This window comes from Anser cygnoides, chromosome 5 (genome assembly GCF_040182565.1).
Source record: "Anser cygnoides isolate HZ-2024a breed goose chromosome 5, Taihu_goose_T2T_genome, whole genome shotgun sequence".
Lineage (NCBI taxonomy): Eukaryota > Metazoa > Chordata > Aves > Anseriformes > Anatidae > Anser > Anser cygnoides.
The window spans coordinates 43,187,320-43,199,814 of record NC_089877.1 but is presented as its reverse complement, the minus strand read 5'-3'; the positions used below and the strand labels follow the sequence as shown (position 1 = coordinate 43,199,814).

Here is a 12,495-nt window from a genome sequence, read left to right as displayed (position 1 = left end):
AAGGCAAGTTTGTCGCTTAGGTGTCCCAGTGAAAAGGAACCTGAAAACTGTAAAATGGCCCACGGCAAGTGCAGAGCCAGCCCAGCAGCGCCTAGGCACCCAGCAGGCACCAGTCCAATCTCCTCTGCACTGGGACAGGGGAACACTGATAATATGCATGCAGTGGATTCTCTATTACCTTCTGCTTAAATTAGCTGAGACGTCATAGTCTGAGTCCTGATGTTAGGACAGGTGTGTTGTGAAAATCAGAGGAAAATCTCTCCGATGATCTGAGTGAGGTGAGAGGGGTTCTTTTTTAGGCCACAGTTTTCAAGGAAAGAGATTCTAATATTGGACCTGTAAGTCTCTATTTAGGCACCTGGACAATAGGCTTGATTTTCAGCAGGTATATCCTGTGCTTCCAGGAACATGCTCCTGACCCAGGTGCCTGAGTATATGCACGCATCAGTCGATGCTCCCATTTTTGAGGGGAAAAAAAAAAAAAAGCCTATTATCTGTGTATATCACTTATAGAAAAAATGGGACTTTGGAAAAGCAGGTGAGATAAGCCTGGGCTGGTGCTTGGATTAACCAAAATTTTACTTCATATAATTAAAACTGAAATAAGAGGGCCAAGGCTCTTGACACTGTGAGAACAAATGGGGCTAGCTACAGGTCTAACACCAGCACTGTTTGCCTTCTCAGGGTGGCACACCTGGCTTCTGCTCTGTGTGAAAGGACTTGGACATTTTGCACAGGCTGACTCAAGTCATCCCTCCTGTCTGCAAGTGGGTGCAGGAGATGTGACCCAGGGCTCTCTGCTGGCACCACACATCTTTCTCTAAGCCTGATGTGCTTTTGCACAGACACTGGGGTTTCTGACACAGAAATCCTTACTTACTGAAGGTTCAGAGAACAGATCCTTCTGCACAGAGCAATCTCTGCAGATGCACTGAGGCTAAGATTAAACAAAACTAACAGAGCTGAGTTGGACTGGAGATAGTTTTCTGACTCCAAGTGCTAGGGCTGTGATAATAAACAGCACTCAGGCACCAGATCCTAGATATACCATGATTCTTCTGGTTATGCTGCAAAAGTTTTTGGAAAGGTTAGAACACCTCCTGTGTTTTGACTGTGAACTCCCATCTGAGAAGCAGCAGGCACATTTCTGAGAAGGACAGAGGGGCAGGACAGGGCCTGACTGCCATGACCTCTACTGCAGGGATGCAAACCTCCCTCCTGCATCTCACAGGCCCTTTTCTGCTCCTGTGGACAGGAGCACACTTCCACTCAGGAAGATGTGCAAACTCTCTCAGCTGCTCCTACCTTCCCAGCATCCACGCTGACCACTATACCGACAACCAGGAGGCCCTAGAAGACTATGGATTTTGTTACAAATCCCCGCAAATCTTCTGAGCTGCATTATCCACATTTTAAGCCCCTTATTGGTGTAAGGGCATCTCAGCACAGCAGCTATGGAGCTACGCTGCAAGAAGCTTGCAAGACTCAAGCAGGGAATCCACAGATGCAGACACTTTACCTGATACACAACCTGCCCGCTCAGAAAATGATGGTACATGTCTCTTCTCTCTGACTCTCCAAAAACCAGTTCTCCCCAGTATAAATGCTTGCAAGTTCTGTTGTATCACCGTATGGGTACGAGTTCCAAGCACACAATGAGCTGATTCACAAAGGTCAGAGAGGGAAATCTCAATTCAGATTTATTTTGCTGAATTTTAAGATTTTATTTTATATTAATGGGTCATTTTAGAAAAAGCCTTAATTTTTTGCTATTTAAAAATGAAAAATAGATGAAGGGTAGTCATGAATATGTTGAATAATAAAGGGCTCATATGGTTACATAGCACTGCTATTAGTTTAATATTCAGAAAAGGCAACCAGTCACCATTTATAACGACTGATGAACAAAAGATAATGACAATATATTTGATTTATATATTATGTTCTATCTACTGAACAAACTACTTCAAGGATGAATATACTTAGATTAAAAATATGTATCCTGTAAGAAATTCAGCATTTGCACTTGTCCTGAATTTGGATGAAAGGATTAGTTAGGATTTCCATGGAATAGAAATTTAAAAAGTTTTAATCGAGAAACATCCAAAACACATTATCTTTCCTGTAACAGACCTTTTCCATTTCATTAGTCTAGTATGAAATTCTTGGTTTCAAATCAGACCTACCTTAAGCACCAAGAGCAGCACACTTCAAGGTGCCTGAAACTCAGGTTCTCTCCTATCTTGGCTGGACTGCACCATCCACAATGCTCACAGTGGCCACAGTGTTTACAAAGGATACCTGCATCAAGGAGGTAAATGCAGACTGCCCCTAGAATCTAATGGGGACCCAAAGCACGGCTCCCACAAAACAATACACTGAGAGAGAAATAGGTGTAAAATTTTGTTGGACAGCCTAGTTGACCGAAAATGCTTCAAGTCAATTTAAAATTTCTGACTCTTCCCCAAAGCACAGTAAGTCCACCCTGGGGACAAACTGACAATTTCAGAGAGAGAGGCCTGCAGCCCAGTGCTGTGTGCTATCATCTGGTCTCAGGTTTTTGCCTTTTTATCTCAAGCACTGCCAGTGCTGCAAATTGGAGATGACACAGGTTTCCAGGCCTTGATCCTTGCCTTGGGTCACGTCACACAACAGGAGAGATGTCACAGGCGTGACCCCTCTTAACCTGTGGGGCAGATTAGGATGTGGTGTGCGATCCTGGCTTAGTTTGGCAAAACCACTGTTCCAGTTCAGCTTGGAGTGAATCAATGGTTTAGATGTTCCCGACTTCTTTTTTTCCTCCTATCATCAACATTTTCCTGCGAGAATTCTGTCTTGGTAAAAATTCCGCTATTTGGAGGAATCTTACTTATGGAAAACTCTAACATAGCTGTAGTACTGACCTCAGAGATAACCAGCCACGTACCTGCTGGCTTTCAGCCTATCTCCTTCCCATCACTTGATAAGCACTGGATCTCACTGTGTCCAGGACAGCCTGGCCTCACCTGGCTAAGGGAAAGTGAGTGACAGAGCTGCCAGGCTCTGCCATACTTTAACTCAAAAGAGGTCTGCAGCTTGGGTGTCTGTTCTTCTCACTGCTGTGGCAGAGAGACTGCTGCAAGATCCTCCTGTCTCAGGACATGTAGGTTTTACACGTGTTAATGCAGCTAAAAAAAAAACAATACATACCATGTCATTTGAAAGGGGGTGAGGGAGAACAGAGCTGTTGTTTAGAGGGGAACTTAACCTGAAATTCTGCCTCACAATCAGGGATATCTAAGATAAGGCTGTGATAGTCTAATCATCCAGGAACGATTTTATAGCAGCTATTGCTAAATAAAGGTACCAAACATAGAGCCAACAGATTAAGTACTCATGTAATAGTAATTGGTTTTCCAGATCTCAATACCCAAGCACAGGGAAGTGGAGTGGCTGGTCCAAGATCACAAGAACTGGATGACAAATTTAGCTACTACATCCCCAAAGCACCTGGAGCTCCCTCCCTGTGCTCAAATCTTTCAGTCGATACCATTCCCAAATACTAGAACCACAAGAAGACATGAAGATATGATCAGGGAATGCAGCTGTATAACATGCACATCGTCAAGCACCACATAGACATTGGGCAGCCTGGATGAAGATTTTCCCATTTCTTCAGCTAGACAGTTAACACATCTACTGAATGTAATACAGTTGACAAATGAATACATTTTGGAAATGCTTTTGCCTCAATGTCTCTTGTACGTGATGCTTAACCCTTTTGCCTGCATGCCCAGGGCTGTGCTTGGATACATCACGCACTGCAGCACTGCCCTGGGAACATTTTCTTGGCTCAGCCAAACTGTGCAGCTCTATTTCCTACCCAATTTCCTCCCTACTTTTGTCCTACGCTACTTCCTCCCAGGCTCAGCCTTCAGCTCCATAACTAGAATTGCTCCTCCTCAGCACAGCACCCCCGGCTCTCCCACTCCTGGGAACTGAAGCATTTTGGTGTCTCTGTTGCTAGCCCAAGCTGATGACAGGGTGAGAGAACTCTCCGCTCGCTCCTTCCCCTGTCTGTTACACGTTAACAGACAATCAATTAGAGAACCACAGGGAGAATAGGGCTGTGCTGGGACGAGGGGGTTGGAGGGGAGCAGCCTCCCTTCCTAGGATGAAGTCAGCTGACGTATTACCAAGGCTGATACAGGCTCTAGTTACTGTTGCTCTGCATCATTTTCATTTGAATTCTTCTGAGAACTCTTCAAAACTTCCTAGTGGTTTTTTTTTTTCCCACCTTTTTTTTTTTTTTTTATTCTCCTCTCTCTCCAGGTTAAGCCTATCTTCTGCTCTGCCACAGAGATGCTCCTGTATCACTCCTATGAGGGGTTAGTTTTTTGGTATTTTCCTGTATAATAAGTCACTAGAGCTTTGCTTTCAGAGTACTACCCTGTCCCTCCTTTAGTACCCGAACATGCCAAAGAGAAACACTGAAAGTGGTTTCAAGTGCTGGAGAAGGGACAGAGTCTGTGATAACAGCCAGAAGTACAAGTAAAAGTTCAATCACAGGAGATTCAACAATGAGAAATCACAGAAACTCTGCGAGAGTAGATGCCAATGCCCTAGGGATGAACATGCCTTCCACTTGGCATAATGAAAGAGGAAAACCCAGTGGAGCACTACAGAGTGATTATTTCCACAGCTGGATAGCGGTAAAGAAACATCTGGAACCTAAGAAATTAAGCTAGAAATAGTTGATTCTGTAGAGATCTGGGCTGAACTGCACCCTGTATTGCTCTGTCCACTCCAGAGCTGAACACCCCCAGTGACGGAATGTAGTCAGGCGTGACTGGCCCAGTCAATGAACAAAACTAAATTGAATGCTCCCCCCCACACGTGTATTTCTTTCATTTTGCAGGAGTCAAGGGAGTGCTGGTGTGGTGGGTTGAACCCGGCCAAGTACTCACACAGCTGCTCATCCACTGGATGCCTGTCTCTGGTCAACCCACCACAGCTGGGTAAACCCAATACACTTTCGTGAATTATTCTGTCCTTACTTTTTTTTTTTTTTTTTCTTTTTTCCCCCCAGTTAGAGAGCATAGGAAACATAGGGAGTATTTGTGTGTTTAGGCACGTATGCTCCCACACAGCCTGCTTGTGTAAGTACACCCAAGCATCCCTGGATATTGGAGCTTGCCTGGATGCACTCCTACTTTTGGCTACACTGTTGTACCTGTACACATCTTCAGCAAGCCTTTAGCAGTCAGGACACAGACATACACCTCATACGTGAATTGTACAAGGAGGTCAATGCACTGCAATTTGTCTACACACACATGCACTGAGGTTTTCAAAGTCACCTAAGGAATTTCTGATCCTTGGTAAGACTAACAAAAATTGGTACACTGTACCTTGAATAGTCCTCTTGAAGAAGGCTTTGCACGCCTCACAGGAAGCCACGCCGTAGTGATACCCCGAAGCAATGTCCCCGCACACCAGGCACAGCCGCTTGGGGATCGCATTAAGCATGTACTCGCACTTGGTGGGCGAATCCTCCATGATGGCACTGGCGCAGTCATCGTAACGCTTACGGCAGGACCCACCGCCAATCCCCGTGCCATTGAACATGGGCGGTGAGTCCAGGCCATTGGGGTGGCCACCCATCGCAATGCCGTAGCCACCGCTAGCATCAGAGGAGCCGCTCGGGCTGTGGTGGCTGATGGCGTCGATGCCAGAGGATGGGCTGGAGGGCTCGGTCTTGATGAAGGACCCGCAGCTGGAGGAGAGGTGCCGCTCCTCCGTGGCCATTCTGCCGAGCAGCCTGCAGAGAGAGAGCAAAGGCACTCAGTGGCCTCCTGGCTAAACGCAGCTCCTGGGTGGTCAAAAGAGAGCCCTCCCTTTCCCACCTCAGTCCAACTCCAGTTGGCTCAGGCAGTTCAGCCCCACACAGGTGCTTCTCCTCAGGGATATGATCACAACTCACTGTGAAACACCTGCTTGCTTCCCACCAACTCACACCAGGAGAAAGTCAAGGCTATTCACATAGATCACAACTTCAGGCCCTCCAGTTTACACTGCTGGGAAGGGGTATCAGTGCTGATGAGGCGCAATCCACCCACTCCAGGTATCCCCACAACAACAGAAAGAAATGAGCCTCTCTGTAGCAGGCCAAGTGAAAAAGATTCTTGGTTAGTTCAGGATGCCCCACCCTGGCTCCAAGCAAAGAGTTCACGAGCACGCCCTGCAAGAAGGATGTGCTCAGCTTGGCTTTTTATTTGTAATACAGAAGACTTTGGGTTATTTTCATGTTGGATTCATTCCTTCCCTTCATTAACATCACTAAAAGGGGGGGGATCAGAAACAGAAGGAAAATCATCTGATCAAAAGCTTCCTCCAGCTTAATCTTAATCTTTCTTCTATCTACTAGTATAAGTCTTTTACAGGGAGAAGCTTCTCTCAAACTTTCACTTCTTAGAGTCTTACGCTCCAAAGTGAATGGAAGAACAGCATCTTTACCAAATTTGCAAGCTCTTCTTCTTATTTACTGTAGTCATAGATAATCTTATTGCTCATACAAACATTGTCTTTTTTTAGAACTCTGCTAATTTTGATGGTATCTTATGGCAATGAGTTCCAGGGACTACTTGTGCAGTCTATGAACAAAGGAAAAAAACCACTTCTATTGTGCATGCTGTATTTGCAGCCTTTCAGGTTCCCTTAACACCTCCTGATTCTCCTTCTCAGGAAATGTACTTTTGCTGTGCTCTCCTCATTCAGCTCTTCATTATCTATATATCTGTTCGTCACGCAGAAGTTTTTGCAGACCTCTTATCTGCTTCATCATCCATCTCTGAACTTCCTCTAGTCTGGCTATTTCTGTTTGGTCCCGAAGAGTTCAATGAGGCAACTCTTCAGCAGCATGAAACTGGCACCACTCCATCACTCCTCCAGCTGAAGGTCTGGACAGTAGTCAAGACAAAGGCACGCCATCAATTACCTAGTGACGCTACCATATTTTCAACGTTATTTTCAGCCCATCTCTTATATAACTCCTTATATTGTTTGCTTTTTTTTCCTCTTCAAATTAAAATCTAAATTGTTGCCATCTCTTCCACAGACTATATCAGCAAGTTACTTACTAAGGTCCTCAGATCTTTTCCTGAGTTGCTACAGTTAATTTAAAATCCATTAAGATCTATGAAAAATCAAATTAATGCCTTCTGAAATGCAACCCTCTGCAGTGGTCGACAATGCACTTCATCTACCACTGTGCTGTACATGTACCCAGCTTTATTACAATCCTCTGGAGTTCTTGAAGTCTTTCTTGAAAATTTAATGTCGTCTGCAGAGTCTCATTGTTCGCCCACTTCCAAGTGGAAGTGCATCATTAATGCATGGATCAAACACCACAACACAGATCTTTGTGGGTCATTCATGTTAACCTTTATCATGCTGAAAATTGACTTCCCTTTCTTTTCTGGGTAGGGCATGCCTACTCTTCTGACTCAGATGCTTATAAATAGATAATAGTATTAACCTGAGAGGTTAAATTTTCCCTCCAGCAAGACAATTTGTCAACAGCTTTTAAGAAAACTTAAATACGTGCAAGCAAGTGATTTTCCTGATGACATGTCCAAAGAATTCTGACTGGCTGGGGATGCTTGACTTTTCTTCTTGGAAGCTCTGCTAGTTTAAAGTTACCATACCATGGTCATGTGGGTAATTTCTATTTCTATTTCAGTTTCAGCCTATTTACCTGGTACTTGTGGCAACTCCTCCTGCCAAGAGGTCAGACCCATCAGGGGATAGGACAAAGCATTCAGTGATACAGCAAGGCTGGGGTGCACATGTTATACACGTCATTTCTGTGTGTCTGTGGATATGAATGTACATGCTTGATATGCAGCAGCTTCACAGTCCTGCATCCTTATGATCTCATTTGACCCAAGTATCTCTTAATTTTCCCTTCTCTGTTTCATCCTCAATGTTTGACCTCATCTCCCATCTCTGGGATCGATCAGCCAAGCCTGTTATTTAGCAGGACTGTTGACCTTGAGAGTATGGGCAGGCATCTCACGTTCCCGAGCTGCTTTGCCTGGTGTTACTTGAAAGGAATCCAGAGTTTGGTCCCACTCAGAGACGGTGTGATGAGTTGATGAATGCCCATGCCTTGCCCAGAGGGTCACGCTGGACTAGAGGCCATGGAGCAGTTACAGGAATAATTACTGCAGGTGCATTCATCTTCAGTCCTGCAGAGCAGCTAGACAGAGTGCAGATCTGCTGGTGTAGCACCAGCTGACCGTGTGAAGGAAGATGAAACTTTGCTGGACGAGACCAGTTCTTAGTATCTCATAGCAAAGCTGAAAGCTGCTGTGCTGACCAAATTCTGGAACCTTTCCCTACCTGAGGGGTGCATACGTAGTAAAAACCTGAAGATCACCGGGCACAGAAACCTGAGGTTAGGGTTAAAGCAGAAGGCGAAACCACCATAAAACACTCTTCTGCACTGAGGAACTCCACGGTAAAAGAAGTTGAAGTTGCAATGATAAGGACAGAGAGAGGACAACACTGTGAAAAAGGCATTACAAGGAAGTGAATTACACTGTCAGACTCGGTCAGGGAAGTTCACATCCCAGCTTCTGTCTCTTAAAATGCCCAGAATTCACTGACTGGGAAGAAATGAAGAGGCTACAAACAAAGTTCTGAGCTATATTACAAAAGATACTGAAAACTGGGAGCAGAAGGACTTCAGAGAATTAAGGTTAAGCAGAGGTGACAGAAGTCCTCTGTGTCCATGCTTTTATCTACTCCAACTAGGGAATAACATTTCGTGTTCCTCATGTTAGTCATAAATGAACCACCCTCACCCTGGTACGCTCCCTAGTCCTAGTGGTACCCTTTACAAGTACAAAGTCAAACCTGTTTAAGGAAAACAAAGCTACTACTGACATGTCTGGTTATGGGAGCATGAGGCAGGGTGAATTCTCCCATTGTTGTACGGTACAATATATCCAGTCAACTACTCACTGTCTGAGATTCACAAGTATTTTTGGAAGTCCTGCCTACCATACTCCTAAGTGTAATCACCATTTGTAAGACAAGATCCCACCGCAGAGTTTACCTAGGAGCACTGTTCCCTCATCCCATCATAAACCAGGGAACTATTAGGAAGTTGTTTGCAACCAGTTCCCAGTACCATTGTCACAGGTCCAGGCCTCAACGTTTAAAAATAAATAAATAAAAAACCTTGGTTCTGGACTGACAGACCTGAAGACAAGCACTGTTTTGTCACCAGCAAGTTATGGGAGGCTGGGATTGCCTCAGACAGACTCAGTGGGGTGTCTCCCTCCACTGGAGAAAACAAACAAACAAACAAACAAACGAACAGGACTAGTCTCCTAGGACCATTTCACTCCTCAACTCACAACCTCAGTTATGGAGGCTGGTGGTTACAGCAACTGTCTGGTGGTCAGACAAGGAGAGCAACATCCCCTGCATCCTTACAGCTGAGGACACCCCTGTTTCTTTCCAGGAGACAGTAATATATAGCAAGTTCTGGATAGGTTTGAACAAATGCTTTAGAGACAAAAGCCCTAAGCACTAAGACAGATGAGAGACCATAGCTAAGGTGTCTCCACCACTCTAGAGGTTGTTTTTCTTTTCTGGCCTCTGGTACAGCTTGCGTAGTTGGCTACGGCTGGGCAGCACACACCAAGTCAAACCTCACCAGCTCTGACTTTTCTACAAGTCTCATGGAGATCCTGTGGTGATTTTTAAACAGACTCAGCGTGTACCCTGGCAAGGAAATAAGACATCTTGAACTTCAAGAGCAGCTAAACGTTTTTTGCAGAGTTCAAAGTGATGAACAGCCATTTTGCTCAGCTCTAGTTACCTTAATAGGAATGTAAAAGGAGAGAGACTTGATCCAACTCTCCTCCGTGCTGGCACAGGAAACTCCGTTACTATTTCTGTGCCCATGTAACAGGCTTAGAGGTTCTAAATGTTTCGTTCTTTTCACCTTTCCTCATCATAGGTCATTCCTTCTAATCCCTTTAGCACCTTTGTGGCCCTTCTCTGGCCTTGTTCCAACCAGCCCGGGTCTCTCTTGCAGCAAGGTGCCCTGAATCGCACACTGCAGCAATGCCACAGCGCTACGGGGAGAGACGCTCCGGAAAGCACACAGCCAGGCAGACTTACCGACCAAGCAGCAGCTTTGCCAGCCATCAGGCTCCCCACCAGCTCACATCACCTGATGCCCACTGTCTCACCGGGACCTCTCTGAACATAAGCTACTTTTGCCACCTTGCTCTGCACAAGGTGAAATTTGGATTCTCCTTGTTCCAAAGTAGACCCATACAGTAGTACCACCTTTAAACCACACACTGCTAACTGACACTTGTTTTACTAAGGCCTTTTAATAATACTTGTTTTTTTTCAGCCTAGAACTTTTTTCTACTCCGATTTGTTTCTAATATTTTCAGGTGTGTCAACTGTAAATTCAAGAACCATGTCTTTTACTTTTTCCTCCAGGACACAAATGGCTATTTAAAACTGAAACACTGCCCTTTTGGATACCACCTTTGCAGAAGGATAAAGAATGTCTCTAACCCTTCTGTTTACACTCTGTCAGCTAATCCATGATTCATTTCACAGGATTTGTATCAAAACCAATTTGATCTAATTTCCCTAATAAGATCTTGAACAGCTTTGTATCAAAAGCCCATGCATGGTCCAGAGGCAGTCTATCCACTGCTTTCATTTTGCCCACTAATTATCTAATTGTATCAAGAAAGGTTATTGTCTGCCCTACTCCTGTTTCATAAACCCACTGCTGTTTATCATTCACAACATTGTTAGCCTTTGTGTGCCTGTAACTGCCCTCAGACAAGCATGCTCTGATCTCTATGATCCTGGATGTAGGTATGCATATTTAGACCAAATCAAGATTGTGCTTTAGGCATTCACAGTGTTTATCCTTCAGCGTTATCTCCTTTGGGCAGTGATGTTGAGTTAACGTTACAAGTTTCTCCAATTCTTCTCTAGTCTTTCACCTTTTGCTACTCCTCTACAGCAGCTGGAGTGCTTTCAAGTTCAATGCTCTCTTGAGAACAATAGCAGCAATGAGAGAGAAAGACTCTAGATGGACAGGACCAGAAAAGGAGAAAGATTAGTGTTATAAATCCAGGGAGTAAATATTACCTCCTCTTTTTTTTCCCTTTTAAACCTGAAGGATTACAAGTTTCAGATCCATGCAGATAAGGCTATTTTATTAACCTCCTTTGAGGTTATTTTTTTCCAGAAATAGTCATTTGTAACTATGTTCACCTCATTACCCCAGTTCTAGATAAGAAAATGACAGGAATTTAGTATTATCTATGTACAAGTCTTCACTCAAGAGAAAAAAAGACACACCTCTCACACCTGCTTAGCAAGACAAATAAAACAATACCCAGCTCTGTAATAGATGGTAACTTTCCCCCACCTAAAGGATTCTCTATCAGCTAAGATATCCAGAATTCAGTAACTTAATTCTATCTCAGGAGCTCTCAGTGCTGACGCAAAACCAAGTATCTGACCCTGCACCTTCTCCAAGCAGCACTCCATATTCTGATCTGGAGCTAGGAAAGTTTAGAGGCATTGCTTCTGATGTTCTCTAACGGTTGATCCTCATTACATGACCTTCAATAAGAAACTCAAGGTTATCTCAGTGCTATGCTCCGGTTACCTGGCAGAAGGTAGGAATGGGCATCAGAAGTTCTGCCATATAGGCCAGTCCCTCCACCAGTATATTCTAAGAAAATCACACACCCACCAACTCAACATGCTGGACATTTCCAACATTAAGACTGAAATTGTCATTAGAATGAATGCTGAAGTATATCTGTAGGACTAGGATGAACTCAGGGAAGGAGTGAGCAAGGGAACACTCTCTCAGACCCTCCTCAGGCAAAACCTTATTTTTTCTGGGTACAAGGAACAATGCAAAAGGTCAGAAATGGTCTTTTTTGGTGGTTCTCACAGCTGGACCTGGATTCCTGACAGAATTAAAATCTCGAACTTTTAAAGTCCTAAGATCTACCATAAAATTGAAAACCCCTGCAGGCAACATGCCTGTACAGGTTGTAACTTCCAGGTGCCCTATGGCTGTGCTTGTGGAACTGTGCTTTAGTCCTGAAGGTCACAACCGGGGAGTCCTCACAGGGGATTCAAGCTTGTCCTCCTTTTTTATTTTTTCAAACTGAGAAGACTGCCAGTATAAATCTTCTTACTTCAGGTCCCAGCTTGTGACAAAACCACACTTTGGACTGCAGACATTTTTAGACCAACCACTAAAGACCAAAGACTCTTTAATCAGCAGAAACACCAATGGTTAAACAGAGATAAAAAAAATACCACCTCTTCTTGGTTACAGGCCTATTTTTACTATCAGTATTTGTTAGCCCAGATGACAAACTTACACTGCATGTGTAAATGAGATGTGCATATCATGCCATGGTGCCATTTGGGCAACACAGA

General features: G+C 44.3%; 1 protein-coding gene across 8 annotated transcripts in view; it reads right to left on the bottom strand.

Annotated features, from left to right (window-relative positions):
- ESRRB (estrogen related receptor beta) overlaps positions 1 to 12,495 on the bottom strand; it is a 170,839-nt gene that overhangs the window by 35,441 nt on the left and 122,903 nt on the right. For all 8 annotated transcript variants that reach the window (XM_048059854.2, XM_048059849.2, XM_048059853.2 and 5 more), the window contains one exon: positions 5,391 to 5,800. In XM_048059854.2, coding sequence (XP_047915811.1) covers positions 5,391 to 5,787 — 397 coding nt within the window. In that variant the 5' untranslated portion in view covers positions 5,788 to 5,800. The remainder of the gene's footprint in view (positions 1 to 5,390; positions 5,801 to 12,495) is intronic.